We start from the raw sequence: 21,468 nt of genomic DNA on the forward strand, positions 1-21,468 counted from the left end.
AAACTCTAAAACACTAAACTAGACTCAAAAACAGAAAACTAGAGTCTAACAAATCAAAACAAGCTAAATAGACTCAAAGCACACAAACTAAGTTAAATTGACTCAAAACAGGTACTAGAAAGTGATTTGGACGAAAATTAAACTGAAAAGGCTCAAAATACTAAATGGGGACTGATTCTGACGAATTTAAACTAAACTAACACAAATAAGAACGAAGGGGGTATTTGGAAAAATTTTAAACTTAAAACAAACAAACTTGCAGAAACAAAGTAAAAGGGTACAAATTTGGGTGAATGAATGGGTGAAAGGCTAGCTTGAGGGTCTTTCTCCACACATGACACATATGCATATAAATCGATTTCCAGTTATTATTCCTTTAAACCATGAATGACAATGCTCCAAATTAATCGTGAGAAACACAAATTGACTTTCAAATTTTCCTAAATTCATTGAATTAGATGGATAACGCATCGGCAACTAAATTATTCTTCAACAGTTCCGTAGATGAACAACATAATAGAGATACATATCAAAGATCATTAAGTTTTATGAAAATCATAAGCATTGACAAGGCATTCGTAACTATGAATTGCATGATACTCCTGCCATGGATTTACTTAACACAATCATGATTAGTGACTTTCACTACTTATAAATATAAGTTCATAATGATTAGGTGAAATTCTCTTATATTTTAGCATCAAATTCATGCATGCAAACTAAGTATGCATCCTTAATCAACACACAAGAATAAGTTATCAATCAAACAGATAAGTAAATCGCATTTATGTTTTACGAAACAATAACTAGAGGAAATCAATTCATATAAAACATATGTCTATGGCTATGAATCCACCTATAACTAAAATGAGTTTAGTTCCTCATGTTCACACTTAAACAAAAACAACTTAAATTAAACATTGAAAGCAAAAGATAGAATACACCTAAGAACATTCCAGCACTTTTGAATGGCAGGGCACGGTTCCAAGGGTCTCCTCTCCTTTCTCCTTGCAAGCTGCGGCACAAGGATGATTTCTGTGATTGATGGTTGTGTGGTGTGAATTATGGTGTGAATATATGGGGTGTGGTGATTTGACTTGTACGGCATAATGATGTATTTATAGGCTAGGGTTCACGCAATTTCTGAAAGGAAAAGGACTACACAATTCAAGAAGAAAAGGACTAAGGTTTGGCAGAAACCAAGGGGGGAAAGGGATTAAGAACCTGCAGCAGGGAATGGGCCTTTTAGAAAGGTTATTGTGGCAGGTTTCTAGAAGGAAAGGGATGAAAGGGTGCGGCATCAATGTAGGAGAAGGATAGGGCTTCTAGAAACCTGATATTTAGGTGTTTTAATGTGAAGATGAGTCCCCTTTGTAGCTGGAATTAAGGTGGAAAGAGATTAGGTTAGGATAAGATAAGATAAGGTTGGATAAGGTTTGGATAAGATAAGGTAATTTGGATAATGTTTCCTTCTTTATAGCTGATTCCTTATCTTCCAAGTCTTGAATTGATTCTTCTAGATGTTAAGCACATTCCTAACCCTTCTTGAACTTCAAATTCGTCCGTCCACCTTGCTCCATATGCAAGCTATCCATTCCAGCCCAAAATTGCTCTAAAATGCACCAAAATGCACTTTCTTGCCTCTTTTGCCATATAAACCTACAAACACACGAAAATAGCTTAACTCACTATAATAAATAGAAACTAACTTACTAAATGCAAAGAAACAAGCTAACAAAGTCGCATACATATGCTTCTATCATCTGCCTCCCTACATATTCATCATTTGTAAATGCACTAGCAAGTAATCCTAGGTCTCATGTTAGTATTTTTTTTTCCTCACCACGAGGCCTTAAATTTTCAAATTTAGTCTTTACAAATGATTGTTTTCTATTTGCTAAGGCTACTCCTAGGGGTGTGAGGAATATCCTCTATATTCTTAATCTATTTGCTAAAGCAGCAGGTCAACAAATAAATTTCCACAAGTCTTCTATGTATTTTTCTAACAATACTAGTTCACAAATCAGAAATACTATTGTGATATTTTGCAAATTCAACATAAAACTACAATAGGTAAGTATCTTGGAAGTCACAATATTGTGTTCTGGAAATACCAAGCTAATGGTAATGAGTTGTTAAAAAGGGTTAAGCAAAAGTTAGTCAGTTGGAAAGCGAACAGTCTTTCTAAAGCTGGGAGGCTTATTCTTATCAACTCCAATTTAATAGGGATGTCTAATCATGTGATGTCGTGTTTTAAGTGTCTAGATAAAATTTTGAGTAAGCTAAATAAGGAATGTAGAGATTTCTTCTAGGGAAGCGACGAGAAGATTTTCCTAGTTGCTTGGGATAATGTCTGTGCTCCCAAGAAAGTAGGAGGCTTGGGGGTGAGACGTTTGGATTCTTTCAATAATGCATGTCTTGCTAAGTTAAGTTGGAAGGTGTTGATTGAGGAAGATAATTGGTCTTCAGGAATGTATGTATAGCCTCACCCGCCAATTGTCTTCCTCAGTCAACACCTTTCCTTGATAATAAAATTAGGCAAAACTACTCTTTTGCTTGGAAAAGCATTTTGAAAAGTAAGGATGTTATTCTTAGGGGTATGAGTTGGAGAGTGGGTAATGGTCAGAACATTTTGTTTTGGACCCACAATTGGGTTTTTCCTTACACACTTTTCCATCTTGTACCAAATATTGATTCTGAAAACCGTAATTGGGATTTGAAAGTGAGTGACTTTATTGAAAATAAGAGGAAGCTATTTGAAGTGTTCAATTATGAGGTGGTTAAAAAAATTTGTAACATTCCAATTCCTATCCAAGAAACTAAAGATATGTTCATCTGGGGCCTTACTACGAATAGTAAGTTTTCTGTTAAGTTTGCCCCTTGGATTCAAAAAGGGACTTTGGTTCAAACTGTAAGGCATAAGTTAATTAATAAGATGTTGAAGCTTAACATTCCTCCCAAAGTTAAGATGTTTGCATGGTATTCATTCGTGAGAGACTTCAAACAAGAAAAATATTAAGTCATTTTGTGACTAATGTTGATAAAATGTGTCCTTTTTGTAACTTTGAGGAGGAAGACCAAATGCATTTTTTTTTTAATTGTAGGAGTTGCTAAGCTGGTTTGGGACTTATTTTTTTTTTTTGTTAAACCTTGTAATTTTAATAGCAACAACTTTATCTTTGTAGTGGATTGATTGGATTCCTTAAAGCATGTGGACAAAGTGAGTCGAGTTTGCTTCTATGTTGGTAGATTTGGAACAAATAATATGGTCTTTAGGAATCTAATGTCCTTTCCGACCAGGTCTAAGTTTTTGGCTATTTCTATGGGTGAAGAATATCTTAAGTCTAATAATAAAGTTTTAAGAAAGAATACCAGTGATGACTCGATGATTATTAAATGGCATTCTCCGGATAAGAATAGCATGTTAAGTTAAATTTCGATGGTTTGGTTGCTAAGGACAAGGTGGCTGTTGGTTTTACCATTAGAAATCATAATGGAATTCTCATTGCTGGTGGATTTTTAAATCTTAATGGTGCTACTATTTTGAAGGTGGAGGCTAAGGTCTTAGAGAGGGCCTTCTTTTTGCGCTAAGGAAGGGTATCACAAAGAATTTTGTTGAAGGTGACTTTAAACTGGTGATCCATAAGGCTGAGGATTGTTGCGACGCTCTAAAATCTTGTGTGTATTATTGAAGATATCAAGTGGATGGCGACCAATTTTTGAAGCATAAAATGGAGCCATATCTTCAAAGAGGCGAACTTTATTGCCAAATACATTGCTCGCCAAGACTTTCTTATTACTTATTGTCATAGTTGGGATCACTTTACTCCCTCCTTTGCTTGAGATGCTTGACATTTTGAAAGAGTAATGCTAGGGAGACCAAATTTTTAAATCAAATTTAGTAAACTACATGATGTGCTTGTTGATAATTGAATTATTATTTAAGTGTTGATTAATACATTTATTTCCTATTATTGACGCATCGTTTAGTTTGTAAATTTAATTTAATATTTTAGTCTCACAAGAATGATCTCTTTTGAATTTACAGTAAAAATGAGGCTATGAGAAAAACTCATTGGACGGTCAAGTTTGAAAGGTTTGTATGTACGGTCGGGCACAAACCTAGTCTGGACTCTGGAGTCGCGATAAGGATTGAGCAGAGCATTTTGTTAGGGTTTAAGCTAAAATCTCCCTCAAAAATGGCGTCTCTCCTGGCGATTCGATGAGCACGAAGCCCATCGCTCTCTCCTTTCTTCAAGGTACGGCCTCTGCACTCTTCTCATTTTACCTCCTTTGACGACAACACAGCCACCGCCGTCGCCGTCGCCATCCCAACCTAACATCAACCAAAACCCTAAGCACTTCCGCCGTCCCAATTGAGTACCCGAGGCCTCCTCAGCAGCAACCCCCGCCGTCCGATCCTAGGGCTTTCAACGACCAGGCGAACCCTAACCAGTGGAGCCCACAAGGCCAGGGATACAGAAACCTGAACCAGTGGAATTGGCAGACCCAGGGCCAGAACCCTGGCAATCAGTTCAATTATCAGGGTCAGAACCAGAGCTATCCCAATAAGGGATATCCTAATCAGGGGTCGGACTATTCCAATGGCGGACACCCTAACCAGAATAACGAGAATCAGAGCTACCCACGACGTGGAAACTCGAATCAGTGGAGTCCTAAGGGGCAGGGCACTCCTCACCATCAAAACCCTAACCAGGTGAGCCCACCTCCTCCGAGACCCAATTTTCAGCAACCCACAAGCCCAAATCAATGGAAAAGTCCCAATCAAGGGTACCCACAACCTGGAGACCGCAATCAGTGGATCCCACCGGCTCAAAACTTTAATCAAGGATACCCACAAGCTCAAAACCCTAATCAATGGAGCCCACAACCTCAAACCCCTGCTCAGGCTGTGAATCAGACCCCGGAAGTTGTACGCGCTTCAATTGATGATTTGAGGAGGTTGTGCCAAGAGGGGAAGGCTAAAGAAGCTGTTGAGATGATGGACAAAGAAGGGGTCAAGGCTGATGCTGATTGCTTTGGGTCTTTGTTTGAGTTGTGCGGGAGATTAAAGTCGCTCGAGGATGCGAAAAAGGCTCATGATTTCTTTTTGCAGTCTACCTGCAGGGGTAATCGTGAGTTAATCCATAAAATCATTGAAATGTATGGAAAGTGTACGAGCATGATTGATGCACGGAGAATGTTCGATCATATGCTTGAGAAGAATATTTATTCTTGGCATTTGATGATTAATGGGTATGCGGATAATGGGTTAGGAGATGATGGGTTGCAAATGTTTGAGGTGATGAGGGAGAAAGGGTTGCAACCCAATTCCGAAACTTTTGTTGCAGTATTCTCAACTTGCGCTAGTGCAGATGCAGTGGAAGAAACATTTATACATTTTGAGTCGATGAAAACTGAGTATGGAATTTCTGCTGGAGTGGACCATTATATGGGAGTTCTGGATGTGCTTGGAAAATGTGGTCATCTCAATGAAGCAATTGATTATATTGAGAAGCTCCCGTTTGAGCCTACAGTGCTGGTTGGGAGGCTTTGAAAAGTTATGCTCGGATTCATGGAGATTTTGACCTTGAAGATCATGTGGAGGAGTTAATGGTTGCTCTTGACCCATCAAAGGCTGTTGTGAATAAGATCCCAACTCCACCGCCCAAAACGCGTACTGCCATTAGCATGCTTGATGGCAAGAACAGAAGCAGTGAGTTTAAAAATCCAACACTCTACAAGGATGATGAGAAGTTAAAGGCTCTTGCTGCGATGAAAGGAGGAGGTTATGTGCCAGACACAAGATATGTCCTTCATGACATTGATCAGGAAGCCAAGGAGCAGGCCTTGCTTTATCACAGTGAGCATTTGGCAATTGCGTATGGTCTCATTAGTACTCCGCCAAGGCAAACTCTTAGGATCATCAAGAACCTCCACGTCTGCAGTGACTGCCACAATGCAATTAAGATCATGTCAAAGATTGTTGGAATGGAATTGATCGTCAGGGACAACAAACGTTTCCATCATTTCAAGGACGGAAAATGCTCTTGTGGGGATTATTGGTGAAGCCTCAGACTTGTCTAAGAGTTCTTCCCAGTTGCTGTTTGGTGTGTAAAGAAAGTTCAAACTATGCCGAGCTATACGGGATCCTGTGCAGATGAGCACCAGTGCTAGTAGTTGGTAAGAGATCAACCATCCACTGCTTGTTTTGACATATATGCTGAACTATATATGCATTGCATTATCTGTTTGTTTCGATGTCGAATCAATTATTTGTCAAAAATTAAAATAATATTTTCTTATCCTTTTGCGGCATCCCGATTGCTCTCTTCTTATGAGATACTGTTGGAAATCACTGTATTTTGGTTCATGATGTCTTGAAGCTATTAGAACATGCTTTCTTTGACAAAAAAAGAACATACTTTCAAAACATGTCAAGATGGTCCATCTATGGTGCAGAGATGGTGTTTTGGTATTTAGTTAGCAAATTGACGTGGCATTGAAGTTGTAAAGTGGGACTACCAACTAGCTCGTGATCTAGTGAGTTACTTTCTCAAGTCCCTAAATTCAAATTTCCCATCCTCGTTGATGAAAACAAGAAAAATATGAGGGACTATGGCATGATAGATGGCCAGCTTCCAATTTGCATGAAGTTAATAAACCTTGTTTCGAAGGGATTCTTAGCTCTCTCCAGTTGTATATCCCCTTGTGTCGTGATCATGTGATCAAGGAGATAAACACAAGGACACATAAAGCTGGTTGCAAAGGAGATTATCTCGAAGAAAAGAAGAGACATTTGTCTTCACATGGATTTACATCAACACACAAACACAAATGCAAATTGTATCTCTATTGCTCTATGCACGTCTCATGGAACGAGTCATCATGTTAGAACCTGCTCTACATCTTCCACAATTGCACAAAGAGAGAGTAACAGAAGAACAATACAAACAATATAATTTCATTAACTGCCTTTCCATCTGTACAATCTCCTATTTATCCATTAACAAGTAACTAACTACTAACAACCTTGTACAGATGTCATCATCCTAGTATGCCATCTGGCAATATCCTAACAATACCCCTCCCTTAAAACCAATCTTACAAAGTAAGATTTACAATTTGAACTAAGTACAATTGAAAACCAGCAATAAAACCGGGAACAACAAAATCACAAGAATGTATTAAAGGATCAACAATTTCTGAAAACTGGAGCTTCAAATCATGGTATATCTCCCCAGTAGCATCACTCCTTCAACGTCAATTAGTGAGGAACCAATTTTCTGACAAATCAGCGACAAATGCAGAAAGTTGATCCTTGACCTTTATCCAAGACCATCCCGGCTCCTTAATTACCCCCTTCGATCTCATCATTTTCCTTACTTCTACCGCTTCCCACCATTTCCCTTTAGCAGCATACATGTTGACCAGGGTTATGTGAGTCGCTGCACAACTCGGATCCAATTTAAGGATCTCATCTACATCACGTCTTCCACAGTCGGTGTCACCATGGAGCCTACAAGCTCTAAGGAGTGTAGACCAAACAACATCATCCTGTTGAAATGGCATACTTTTGATCATATCCTCTGCTTCACCTAACCGTCCAGCTTGATAGAGGAGATCAACCGTGCAGCCATAGTGTTCCTTTGCAGGATTAATCCCAAAGTCATTGCTCATTGAATTGTAGTGGAAACCAAGATCAACCATTCCAGCATGGCAACAAGCAACAAGAACACCGATGAAGGTCACCAAGTCTGGTTTCAGACCAACCCTAGGAATCTTCTTAAACAGAACAATGGGTTCTCGGTAGAACCCATGTTCAGCATATCCATTAATCATCGCCGTCCATGAAATAATATCACTAAGTTCTGTCACATCAAAGATTGCAGCTTCTTTTATACTTCCACATTTCGAATGCATATTCACAAGAGCACTTTGTACCATAGATGTAAACTCTAAACCGACAAACAGAACATGAGGGTGCAGTTGTTTCCCTTGTTCAAGCATTGCCATGCTTCCACAAACACTCAATACACTAGCAAGAGCAAACTCATTTGGTTGTGGTCCGTCCCTTCTCATCCACGACAAAAACTGAAAAGCTTCTTCCCCGTAACCTCCTTGAGAATACCCGGCAATTCAAGTGTTCCATGAAACAGTATCTCTCCTGCTCATCTCATAAAACACCTTAGAACCTGAAGCCAAACACCCACATTTCGCATACATGGTTACAATGGAATTTTCCACCGACAACAAAGAGATAAGACCCCTTTGTAAAACGTGGGCATGCAATTGTTCACCCCATTCAACTCTAGCAAGATTGGCAACTCTAGCTATGACACCTGCAAAAGTGTATTCGTTAGGACTGACACCGGCTTCCTGCATTCTTATAAAGGCTTTGATTGCACGGTCCTCTTGACCTGTCCAAACATAAGTTGTAATGATTGATGTCCATGAAAGACATCTTGTATCCTCATTTTTTTCACACAACTGCAACCCGTAGTCTAATTTGCCACCACCCTTATCCCAAATGCCCTTGCAGTAGTCACGATTGGGAACAACATAGCAAACAACACAGCAACCAGTTTCAAATACGGAGAGAGTGAACTTTCTTTCATTTTTTCTGTTCTTGTCCATACAAGCTTCTAAATGATGCAATCCCAAATTACCAGCATACTCCCTATGAATGATCATGGAAGAATCAAAACTCACCTCACATTTGACCACCTTGGAACAATCAGAAACACAATCTTTATTCTGGGACTTCGAATTGAAGAGCCTCTAACTAATTGTTCCACCCTTGTCCCGAATTCCCTTGCAGTAGTAGCCCATGGAACCATTGATAACAACACAGAAACTTGAGTCCTCACAGCTTGCCAATAAATCCATTGACTCAAAACTGGAGAGAAACTTGGTACCTCCTTTATCACGAATGCTCAGATGGTAGCCAAGTTTAATATCAAGAATGTAACCTGAGTTCGACATTTTGTCGAACAGGTAGAGTGCACGCGAACCAGGCAATTTAGCTTTCTTGAACTCAACATTAGAAACATGAATTTCCAAAATGAAAACTTGGGATTTGCCATTCTTATAATCAGATTCAAGAACAGTCGCTGATTTCGAATGAAAGAACCTTTGAATATTTGTTCCGCCTTTGTCACGAGTGAATTCATGGAAGCCAAGCTTCAAAGAAGCAATGTCGACCGTTTGCTGCAGTCCAACAAACACATGGTGGGCATCATTTTCACCAGATTTCGCAACCGAAATTAAAAGCACTTCAGGGAAAGAACCCACTTCAGGAAAAGAACAAAGACCCACATCACAGAGCAAGGAGTCTTCCCCTTTCTTGGCCAACAATTTTGAAGCATAAACTTTTTTCTCCATTCCTATAAATTCACAATCAGAAACAGAGAACCCAGAAACCAAATCGTTTGTGGCACCTGTTTTGTAATCAAAATCAAGAAATGGAGGACTTCGCACAGAATCTTTAGCTTCCCTACCAAACAAATCGAAAACCTTCTTGTTCTCCCCAGCCAGAACTTTCAAAGAAAACCCAAAACTTACTTGAAATCTGGGGTTGGAACGAAATGTTGCAGAATCATCGTCGTGGTGTTTGCCGTAGTCGTGAACCTTCTTGAATCTCTTCAATATGGGTTGCAGACAAGGAGGACTTTTGGGCTTGTATTTTGGACGGTACTGAGACAAGAATTCATCCACTTCCTCTCGAGCACAAACCTTTTCCTTGTGGAGGATTGAAGCTTGAGAACAATTTGATTAGACTTCTCAAGAGAGAGAGGAGATGTCGATTTGATGAACGGCTGATGCATCGATGTAGCTGCAGAAGATTCCACACCAAGTTTTTCCGCAAGCAACTTCAATTGAAGAAGAATTAAATCAGTGGTAGTCTTGAATTCGGTCCAAAATTTGGCCTGAGAAATCCTGAATTCTTCTTGAGACTTCTTGAACTCGTCGGACTTGGCTTCCCGATTGGAAACCCTCGATTCCATGGTTTTGCAAAACGTTTGCGGCGGTATACAACGGAGAAGGATTGAGAGGAACGAACGTTTGGCTCTGATACCAATGTTAGAACCTGCTCTACATCTTCCACAATTGCACAAAGAGAGGGTAACAGAATAACAATACAAACGATACAATTTCATTAACTGCCTTTCCATCTTTACAATCTCCTATTTATCCATTAACAAGTAACTAACTACTAACAACCTTATACAGATGTCATCATCCTAGTATGCCATCTGGCAGTATCCTAACACATCATGGTCATGAAATCTTTTAAGTTAACCATACCATCCCCATCAGTGTCTACGGCTCTCACTATCCGCCGGCAGTCGTCAAGGTTGCAACTCTCCTCCAATCCCGTTAGCACTTTCATAACTTCTTCTGTGCTTATTTTTCCGTCGCCATTCAAATCAAACGTCTGAAAAGCGTTCTGGATGTCTATCGTCCGAATCTCTCCGTTGTGTACATCCATGAACTCCTTGAAATTGATAAAGCCATCCCGATCCAGATCAACAATCTTTAAAATCTTCTGCACTTGTCCAACCTTGCTTCCCTTTCCTAGTGCTCTCAATATGGCCTTGTACTCAGCCGAAGATATCTTCCCGTCTTTGTTGGAGTCGAACTTGTCAAAGACTTTCCTCATCTCATTGTGATTTGGCTCAAAAGTAAGTGCTAAGCCGGAGTTTTGCCTGTCTTGGAAGGAAAATATCCGAGATGGTTTGCACAGAAACTTCCACTTTGAGAGGCTGTACTGGAAGTCGAGGGAGTTGACATTTGACATATGCATCTCAGGCGATCAGAGCAAATACCAAAATCAGACTTTTATTCAACGGTCCAGGTAACCGTCAATACAAGGTTGCAGAAACTTGGCGTCTCCAATCTTTATATACTGTATACAACAATTTCATTCCATAAAAAGCTGAGGCAATTCAAGAAGAATAGATTCTTAGGTGATAAATGGCAGAAAAAAGCTAAGAATAGATAATAAAGGAATACATTCTTTACAAAGGCTAAGCAACTACAATCTCCCTTTGAAGATTGGTTTTATTTTTTATTTGAAATTTATAAATAAGTACTCAAAGGGAGTTATAACAGAACTCACCAAACTAATCGTAAAATATTTCCCGATATACAAAAAAATTAATAAGAAATAACTATGTTTAGCTCATGGCGGTTTTCCATTATCCAAATCCACCATCACTTCAATGTCCTTGCGAGCTGTTATCTTCTGTACGTATCCTACAATGATGAATATCTTGAGTAAGAACTCTAGGGTTGTACATAAAAAACACAAGGGTTCCAAAAAAAGATTTGCGTTCATAAATGATGACCCAAGTGAATCAGTAAAGTTTCCATTCGAGCTTTGCACAAGCTTTGATGCCTATTAACTTTAAGCATCCTACCCGTAGGGTTCTTTCATAACGTAAATGTTAAGGTTGTCTTCCGCATCATCAAATATTCTCATATACCTCCCCTTTACAACATGGAATTGTGCCCAACTGCGTGCCAAACATTTTCATTGCTCCTATTTCTGGCACTAAACCTCCAACCAAGAGAAGAAAGTTGGCAGACCTAGTCAGTATTGGAGTTAAAGCAAAAGAATTGAAAAACGGTAGAGACACGCTTATCTTAAATTCCATACATCTTCAGATGATATATCATTTCATTACCTAAGTTTACAACTTAAACCTTATTTGAGGACTGGACTCGAAAACATGCATCTACCGCAATGTATTAAAAGGCCAAGGCGTGGGCGAGGCGTCCCATGGATAGCCCCGTCTAGGTGTGAGGCGAAGCTTCACGGTACCTAAAATTTTAATATATATTACATACAAAATTATATTTTATAGATATACTACTTTGTAAAACAAATATAATTATAACTAAATCAAAGATAATAACATCTTCTTCATTACTAAGGCTAGTTGTACTTAGAAACTATGTCATAAAGTCTTAAAATGTTGTAATTATTTGTTTTATTGTAAGCAATTATAGAGAACTTTAAGAGAAATAAGGGTAAGTGGTCACAATTATAGGGAATTTCAAGGAAAATAAAGGTTGAGTGTCACAATTATAGGGAAATTCAAAAGGAAATAAGGGTTGAGTGGAGAAATTCTAGGGAATTTAAATGAAATAAAGGCTGAGTGGAGAAATTATAGGGAATTTAAAAGGAAATAAAGGCTTAGTGGAGCAATTATTATAGGGAATTTAAAAGAAAATAAAGGAAGAGTTAGAGTTGGAGTTAGACTTTGTCATTTGGAGAGAGAAGCTCTCTTTCTTCTTCGTTTAACTAGAACAGTCTCCTACATTTTAGAAACAAAAATCAATTTTGAAGGGAAAATACGCCCATGTTGAATGCCTAGGCACACCTCAGCCGCCTAGGCACACCCCAACACCGCCCTACGCCCACCCCCACAAAACAGAGGCGAAAATCCAACCGCCCAGCCTTCAAGATCGCCTAGGTGCGCCCTGAGGTGAGTTCTTTAAAACACTGATCTACCATGAGATTTATATGGGTGGCTGAAATGGATAATGGACAATAATAGGGGAGATGCAGCAATCTGACATGTTAACATATCTGTTAAAACGCCCCAGGCAATACAAGTCATGATATTAAAGGAAAGCCTCAACTTAGCCGCCAGGAACCATTGTAAGAAATTCAAATATCCCGGTTTCTTGCTTCTAACTGTCACTACAAATCCTATCGAATATAGTCACACATGAGAGCTAGAAGGATTGCGTCCAACAGAAAAGACAAAGGTTGTATCTATTAAGATGAAATAAGATGAAAGGAGAGCATATTATTTAAACTCGAGAGTTCAAAAGTTAAAACCACAAGGATGCTTTGTCCAACATTAACCAGTAAGTTTAATGTACTCGGGATAACTGTCAATCACTACCTATATAGTTTCAAGTTTCACATACTTAGATCATTTATGTCACACTAGACTAGATAGTACCGAAATATATATAATTACATAAATTAGTTGATAATGTACCATCATAGCTCCTTTGAGGTAACTTTTTATATTACTCTCTCTGTCTCACCACACACACACACAGATGGAGGACAATGCTTATGCCACCGGAAAATGGTTCAGCTGTGCTACTGCCTGTTGGCCTCAGTAATTGAGAAACAAGAGACACGATAGAGAACTCTATAAACTCTTTAAATAATTTATGTATACAAGAGTTCAGAGAAACCAAATGGAACAACGACAACATAAAATTTCCTAGAGGCATAAAGAAACCAAGGAACACTTCCAGATACCCCAATAATATATTTCAAAGAATTATTCCCAAGTCAAAAATTCCATTTGTCCCCAACTTGTCTACATCAGAGAATTCGAACAATAACTTTGATTATGCTCTATTCCTGTTCAGTTAGGCTGTCAAGCCTACCAGTTGAATTATATAAGGCTTATATTGTTTAGAAAGGAGGAACTTTGACAAATCCAACAAGCCTACCGGTATTTGTACCAGTCTATGTTAAAAATCGAAAAACACTTCTACACCTTGAACAGAGTATCACAAGAAAATGTTCAACATGATGGTCTCAAAATCTATTGTTCAAGAGCTAAAGCCTATTTACCTATGATTCATGTGAGTGTTTAAACCAGTAAACAGTATGAACAAACACATATGTAATGAACAATTCCAATCACAACCCAAAACGAGAAAGCACAAAATTTAACATGTAATCGAGTAGAACCCGTCTTTCACAAGCCTCCAACATACAAAGCACAAAATCAGCTCAGAAAACCCCAAAAATTAAAAAAAATTTACAATCATACCGATTCCTTGGCAGGGTATGCATTTGCAGACTGTCTCCTTTCCTCTTTTGTTGTAATAACTTACAAATCCTGAGCCTTGGCAACTATTGCACTTTCCTGTCCATTCATACACAACTTCCTTGCAATCCTACAACAATTTCCAATTTTTTTTTTTAAATAAATGTTTTGTTAATGGATTATCCACAGGTAATTTTGCAAATTTGAACCAAATCAAAACTGAAATTCCGATCCTGACCTCAACTACAGGATCGCATCGGAGCCTGCGGTCAATCTCCTCCGCCGAGACGGGCGACGTATTGGGATAAGTCATCGGGAGAGGGAGGGCGTCGCCGTTGTCGAACAAATAGCTCTCTCTATCGCGTGACCATTTCCTCTCCTTGGCGTTCACCTTAACACCAGAACTCCCGCTGCTACCGCCCTCGAGGTCAGAATCTTGGCCAATTCGGACGCCGACAGAAGACGCGTCGACAGCGGTGGACGGGAATTGGATTAGGCGGGGGAATGTGGGGCCCCGAGGGAGGTCGCCGGTGGCGGCGCGGCAGCGGAGGGGTGAGGGTTTGGTGGGGAAGAAGAGGCTAGGGTTTGTAGCCAACATTCCAAGAAATGGTGAGGAGCTCAGGAGTCAGAGGAGCGACAGGGAGAAAGAAAGGCTATGAGTTGGAGGGAGGTTTGTTTATATAGATCACCAATGCCGCGCGCGCGGCAACAGCAAGGCACACTAACTTGCGGTCCCTGTTCGTTTATCAAGTGGAAGCTTCACCAGTTGACCTGGATTCTCTCCCCTCCCCCATCTCATTACTTTTTCATAGTCTTCTATTTTTTATAGTAACGATTAAGTCACGTTAACATTTTATATTAATTTTTTTTTATAAAAATAATGAGATAAAAAGTAATAAAAATATAAAATATTGATATGACTTAAACGTGATCATAAAAATAAAAGAGGATGAAAAAGGTATGGGATAGAAAGGACAGAAAATCAAGTCCCTCCAACTCTCTTCCTCTCCTTTCGGCTCTCTCTCTCTCTACTTACATCACTCAACTATTATTATATTCAACATCTCACTTTCTTTTCCTTCTTTTAAAACCGATTCTCTCTCTCTCTCTCCCCCTCCCTTTCTTTTCGGCTTCTCTCTCTTTTCCCTCTCACTAATTGTTTTATTTTTAAAACTCTCACCCTCATTCCATCATCTTTTTCATCTCTGTAAACAGAAAGGTCGAACGGCCAAGAATCTTCACCCTCCATTTCTCCAGCAAACCACATTTTTCGACCAAATCTAGTCCCATAAATCCATATTTCGAACCTTTGGGACATAGGGAACATGACTACGTACAGCTTTGCATGCAGCATCATAGCAACTCTGAGTGCTCTGCCATTGAAGATCCGAGAGCTTCGAGTTCTAACTCTCAATCTCAGGTGAGATTCTCTCATTTTCTTCAACTTCTGGGTTTCCATTTGTGATGGAAATGAATGTTATGTTAAGTTCAAACTTGAATCCGTGTGTTTTTAGCCCTGTTATCCTCTACATGTGCATGCCTTCCCCGACAACGAACTCCAGCGACCTCCGTGGCTTTCGAGCCATCTTCCAACAAACCACACCACTTCATCTTGGTAAGCTCCAACTCTTTCTCAAGGTTTTCTTCTAGTTCTAACAAGGTTTCATGCATGCATGTGTGTTTCAGTGCGTTTGAGGGATGAATATCTAACCCACCATTTTTTCCGGCAATTTTGTAGGACTTCCGTTCAAAGCCCTGTGAAATCTCTTTGGTTTGGTCGAGTTTGAAATCATAGAACTCTTTCCCAATGTCCAAAGAACTAGTTTCAAGCAATGCATGCTCAAATGCATCAAGTTTGTGCGAAACTCAATGGCTGTGGCTTTTAAGCCAATTTCCGATCACCTCCGACCAAGTTTTGTTCCCCAAGAGGTATAAAAATGCTCTCCTCGTCCCAAGCTTCGTGTTGATACCTCTTATGGGTAAAATGGTTGAGAAATGACTCTGTTGTTGATGTGAAAATTAACTTGACACACAAATTAAACCCTATTTGTGACAATTGTAGTAGATATGTTAGTAGGGATCGTTCTAGACCGGGGATTAACTAGTGATGCTAATCTATATAATGAAGACTCAAAAACACTAAATTAGACTCTATAGACTCAAAACTAACTTTAGACACTTAAGACAGCAACCAATACTCAAAAAGACTCAATTTTAGACTCAATAAGGGTTTTGGACGAAAATAGGACTTGACTTGACTCAAAAGATTCAAGGAAAACAAGTTTTGACTCAAATATGAAGACTAAATAACATGGGGATTGTTTTTGACGAATTTTTTACTCAAAACAAAAACTTTGTAGGAAACACTTTTGAAAAACGAATTTAAGTAAAATAAATGGGTGAAAGGTTAGTTAGAGGGTCCTTCTCCACACATGATATATGCATACGAACCAATGTCCAGTTATTACTCCTTTAGACTATGAATGACAACGCCCCAAATTAGTTGCATCGCACAACTAACCCTCAAGTTTTCCTTATTTCATTGAATTGAATGAAAACGCATTGCAACCAAATTATCTTTTTCAAGTTCTTTATATGAGATGCATAACAAAGATACATATCAAAAGTCATTAAGTTTTGTGAAAACTATAAGCATTGACGAGGCATTCATCACTATGAAACGCATGAAACTCATACCAAGGATTTACTTAACGCGATTGTGACTAGCAACCTCCACTACTTGTGAATATAAGTGAATAACAGTTACATGAAACCCCCTATACTCTAGCATCAAGTTTATGCATGCAAATTAAGTGTTAACCCCCAACCCACATACATCAACCAGTTTTAATAACTTAGATAAGCAAATCACATTCATGCCTTAAGAAATAATAACCGGACGTAATCAATTCATATAAAACATATAATCATGGCTTCAAATTCTCCTCTAACTAAAAAGAAGTTAGTTCCTCATGTTCGCAAAACAAAGATAATTAAATTTAAACATTGAACTAAGACTAAGGATAGAAAGAACCAAGAAAAACGCTCCACACTCCAATGGCATGCACGGCACTCCCTTGGATGGCAGATTGCACCAGTCCTCCTCTCCTTGCTTCCTTGCTTGCAGCACTAGGGTGGTGTAGAATGGATTGTGGTGTTTGATGGATGAAAGTATGAATGAATGATTGAATGAGTGGATGAATGAATGGTGCGGCATAGGGCTGTTTATATAGGCTGATTATGCTCAATTAGTGAAGGAAAAGGATTGTACAATCCCATTGAAAAAGGGTTAAGTCTAGGTAGAAACCAAAGGGGAAATGGAATAGGTAGTGCACGGCTAGGATTTAGGGAATTCTAGAAGGTTAGGTGCGGCATCTTTGTAGGGATGAGATAAGGTTTCTAGAAAGAATGGTTTAGGGCAGATTCCTAAACCTAAAGGGGCAAGGACACATGATATAGGTGTAGAAGAAGGATTGCAATTCCTAAACCTATATGGAATGGTGTTTATGTGGCAAAAAAATGGATAAGCTTCTAGAAACTGTTCTAAGTATTTAAATATGCACCTAATCCCTTTTAATTAGCTAGATTTAAGGCACAACCTAATTTGGATAGGATAAGATAGGATAATGTTAGAGTTAGGAAAGGATAAGGTTGGTTAGGATAGGATAAGATAAGGTTGGATAAGGTTCCTTATTTCTTGCTTCTTCCTTATCTTCTTTGCATTTAGACTTCTTCCACCAGATTTGTAGCCTTTCCCAGCCCTTCTTGACTTCAATTCCGTCCATCCTCTTTACTCCATGGTTAAGCTATCCAATCCATGCCCAAAAATGCTCCATTTAGCTCCAAAATGCCCTTTCTTGCTCCATTTGTCATTAGGACCTAAAAACATACAAAAATAACTTAAAAGACTGAAATAAATAGTAATTAACTCCCTAAATGCAAGGAAACAACATAACTAAGTAGCATAATATGCTCCTATCAGTTGTGTTATTTTGGAATTCTCTAACAAAAATCCAATTCTTGTGCAAACTCAGGGAAATTAAGTTTAGTGCACTAATTCTTATTAGTTTAGTGATTAGTGTAATAATTTCCCGTATAAGAGATGATCACCCAGAGGAGTACTGGGAGCAATTGCTTTTATATACTATGATGTGACATGCCATGTTTAGCTTTACAAATAGACTTTCCGTACATTTTATATTTTTAATATTATTTGTGAGCATAAACTTGTGGCATGACATTCTTGCGTGTTATCTGCTCATTATTACACGTTTGTACGGTGTGACTTAGTTATTTGTACTATCATGGGCCAAGGACCAGCTTCATGTGTAGTTCACATGCACCGTTTACATTCACATTGGATCCAGAGTTAGGTGACAGCCTGTCCTTTTGTGTGATGTTTTGGAGTCATATGTGATGCGACTAGCACAACTCACGTGATGTAGTACTAGAATGTAAACCTACACCCAGCCTGTTCCACTGTTTGAATATCTCTACAGTGGACTTGTGTGCCTACATAAATTAATGAGCAATGATTTCGTATAATAACAACTTAAGATTTAATGTTGAGATACCTTGTTGGTGTACCCTACATCTTTTCACTCACTTTTATTGCAGGGTACCGTAGTACATACTAATATTATATTATTTTTAGGAAACCATGCTTATACCTTTTTTACAGCGAGAGGTTACACTTTTCGAAAAGGTTTTTACGAAACTTTATTTTCAAGCCCACTCACCCTTGTTTTTCGCCCCTCCAGGATTTTAGTGCTAGAGGTTTCATGACAACAAAGATGGTTGGCAAAAGCTGTTATTAGGAGACTTCTCTTTTCGGTATAAATTTCATTACTTTTCTTTTACTACAATTTACCTATGCTCTGACATCACTTGTGTGATATGGGTTCAATCCCCGCTCACATGTGCACTTTAAATTAGTCACTTTTGGGTCTTTATTTATTCACATTTTCCACGTCACTACACTTTATGGCTTCGTCACCTTCTAGGTGTCGGCCAGCACATCGCAATTCGGGTGTCCAAGTGGATATTTCGGGTTGGGGTGTGTCAGTTAAAATTATTAATTTTAAGATTTTAGTTATAATATATAGTTGAAACAATATTTTTAAATGAAATTAGTAGCTTTAGGATTTTAGTTATAATTTAAATTTGGAATTATAATTTTTGTTGAAATTAGTAGTTTTAGGATCTTGGTTATATTTTTTAGTTAAAATTTGTAATTTTAGGTTAATTTATTAATTTCAATTATAATTTTTTGTTGAAATCCAAATTGCTTTTCCCATCCTTCCTTGCTTTTAACTCGCTCTCAAAGCAGCAGTGTAGAGAACGGAAGTTTACGAAATTCTTGAACCTAATTACTACCACACATGCAAGAGAAAAGTACACCAGCAATTCGGTTGGGAGGTACTAAACAGTATAGACCCGATTTCAGCTAGAGTCTGCCGAATGGTGGTGCCCTACTTCGGTAGGGATGCACCAAATGGCATGCTCTGCTTCGGCAGAGGTGCACTGAATGGTATTGCTCTGCTTAGGCAGAGGTCTACCAAATAGACCTCTCCAGCTTCGGCTAGAGCCTCTCGAATCCAACTTTGGGTTTGTCTCTCTCACAATCCAATTTCGAGTTTGTTTGTACAACATATGGTAGAATTAGGGCCTGCCAAGATGTGGCATCATGCCCGAAGCGTGATCCTTGGCACCTACCAAGGTGTGGTATCATGCCCGAAACTTCAAGAATTAGGGATATTGTTCCGAACCTTAACCCTGCAGAATCTACTTTTGTCTCGATGGAATAGATCATTGATTATGCATTTGTTTGTGCCCCTACCAATGTCGTTGAGGAGTACCATTCTAGTAGTCAATATGTGAGACTAATTTTGCTCCACCAAACATCGTTGGAAAAGCATAATTTTGACATGAATGACCATGTTGGCTAAATCCCCCTTAGTAACCTTGGTTTACTTTATGAACACTTTTTTTATGTTCTTAGATTCACTTTGGTGTTTGTTTTAGTTATGGATAATCTTATCGATATTGTCCTCGAATATGAGTTAATTGAATCATGTTTCTTGTATACATGTGACCGAATTCAATTAAACACGTGATTATATACAAATGTGGGAAAGTTAGTAGTCTGGATGAATGAGATACTACGCACTAGAGATCAATTAGTTTACCCGGTTGCACTGGATAGCTTACCCAGATTGGTGTCGCCAAATCAGTTTACCCTATCGCAATGAAGAACATACCCAAACAGGTGTCGGACAATTGGTTTACCTTCTCGTACTAGAGAGCTTACCCAGATGGGTGTCGGGGGGTTGGTTTACCTTCTCGTACTAGAGAGCTTACCCAGATGGGTGTCGGGGGATTGGTTTATCCTCTCACACTAGAGAGCATGGAAGTCGTTGTCGTAAGCGCAACTAAGGAAAGCAGGACTACGCCCACCTTTATTTCATTGTCGTAAAAAATTTCCCCTTTAAGTTGTCAAATTTAATTAGGGTATCGATTTGGGATTTTGAATGGGGATTAGAATTTCTTTTTTTTTTCTTTTTTTTTCGTTTCTTTTGATCTATTTCTTCCAAAATAAAAAAAAATAAAAATTTGCTAATCAATTCTAGAACAAGATTACGAACACTTTTCTTTGTTCAAACTTGACGCCAATTATAAATCATTCAGAGCGTGATTCGAAAAAACCTACTATTGTTAGGTAATATGTTGTTCCTTAAGATATCTTCCAATTAGAATAAAAAAAAAAAAAAACTAAAAATAGGTATCTCTTCGAGAGATTTTCAAGGTCTTAATTAGGTGTAATCTAGTGCGTGCATGGTTTGAGTGCTATTCATGAGATATTTGTTTAAGCTTTAACCATGTTGTTGACACAGAGATAAGTGCTCAACCATTGACTAACTATTTGGCCGTTAAATAGTAGTGTGGGATGTAATTGTTGTATATACCTCTCATGATCAACAACACATACAACCATATAAACAAATAGAAAAATCCGTTAAAACCCAATGTCTTTGACTCATCCGTGGCAAAACTCTTATAAATTCGTAGTCCCATATATTCCCTTAGTGAATACACATACAAACTATTAAAAACATATTGAGAATAATAATCACGGGCATTTCAAACATGTAGTCATTCATCCTTTGTTTCCACCTCATTACCTTAGTGGTGCTAAACTCAAAAGTCCAAGCTCAAAGAAACCGCATTGATTATGGAGTTGTCGACCTATGCAAAACACCAGGAGGGCCACGTCGTGGTTGTAACGGTAAAACCCAACCCACGAACCCCTACAACCATGGTTGCTCAAAAATTCTTGGGTGTCACGATGCTAATTGATTAAGGCCCCCAATCACAAGGGTTAAAGATGATAAAGGAGCTAAGTAGGTGGGTCCAGATGGTGGGAAAACATTGGCATTTTGATGTAGCAGCTCTTGTGTACTTTTTTATATTCTAAAACGATAATAAGGGCCTTTCAAGGTGAAATAACCTTTGGGGTGTATTATTTGTATTGTATATGAAAACGTTATTGAAAAAGAAAAGTATTCTACTTCATATAGTGTTTTGATTTGTAAATCACCATTCAATTTGTTTGTATTAGATGCAAATTCCCTAGTATAAGGATAATCTCGGATGCTAT

At 38.5% G+C, this 21,468-nt stretch overlaps 2 protein-coding genes and 2 pseudogenes across 2 annotated transcripts; 1 reads left to right on the forward strand and 3 right to left on the reverse strand.

Moving 5' to 3' along the window:
• Nucleotides 1-4,084: 4,084 nt before the first annotated feature.
• Nucleotides 4,085-6,321, forward strand: LOC103952937 (annotated as a pseudogene).
• A 764-nt stretch (nucleotides 6,322-7,085) lies between these two features.
• LOC125473770 lies at nucleotides 7,086-8,694 on the reverse strand (annotated as a pseudogene).
• Nucleotides 8,695-10,134: 1,440 nt separating this feature from the next.
• Nucleotides 10,135-13,923, reverse strand: LOC103932594 (calmodulin-like protein 30). The gene is made up of 3 exons (XM_048577054.1): nucleotides 13,815-13,923; nucleotides 10,885-10,909; nucleotides 10,135-10,850 (listed from the first exon to the last, which is right to left on the reverse strand). The coding sequence occupies exon 3, from the start codon at nucleotides 10,805-10,807 to the stop codon at nucleotides 10,268-10,270; it is 540 nt and encodes a 179-aa protein (XP_048433011.1). The 5' UTR covers nucleotides 10,808-10,850; nucleotides 10,885-10,909; nucleotides 13,815-13,923; the 3' UTR covers nucleotides 10,135-10,267.
• LOC103932593 (protein disulfide-isomerase SCO2) lies at nucleotides 10,977-14,479 on the reverse strand. Its single transcript, XM_009342223.3, has 3 exons — nucleotides 14,050-14,479; nucleotides 13,815-13,941; nucleotides 10,977-11,259 (listed from the first exon to the last, which is right to left on the reverse strand). Exons 1-3 carry the CDS (start codon nucleotides 14,407-14,409, stop codon nucleotides 11,186-11,188), a joined length of 561 nt encoding a protein of 186 aa, XP_009340498.2. The 5' UTR covers nucleotides 14,410-14,479; the 3' UTR covers nucleotides 10,977-11,185.
• Between the last annotated feature and the right edge of the window lie 6,989 nt (nucleotides 14,480-21,468).

The sequence above is a fragment of a genome, unplaced genomic scaffold (genome assembly GCF_019419815.1).
Source record: "Pyrus x bretschneideri cultivar Hongxiangsu unplaced genomic scaffold, Pyrus_bretschneideri_v1 Contig96, whole genome shotgun sequence".
Taxonomy (NCBI): Eukaryota; Viridiplantae; Streptophyta; class Magnoliopsida; order Rosales; family Rosaceae; genus Pyrus; species Pyrus x bretschneideri.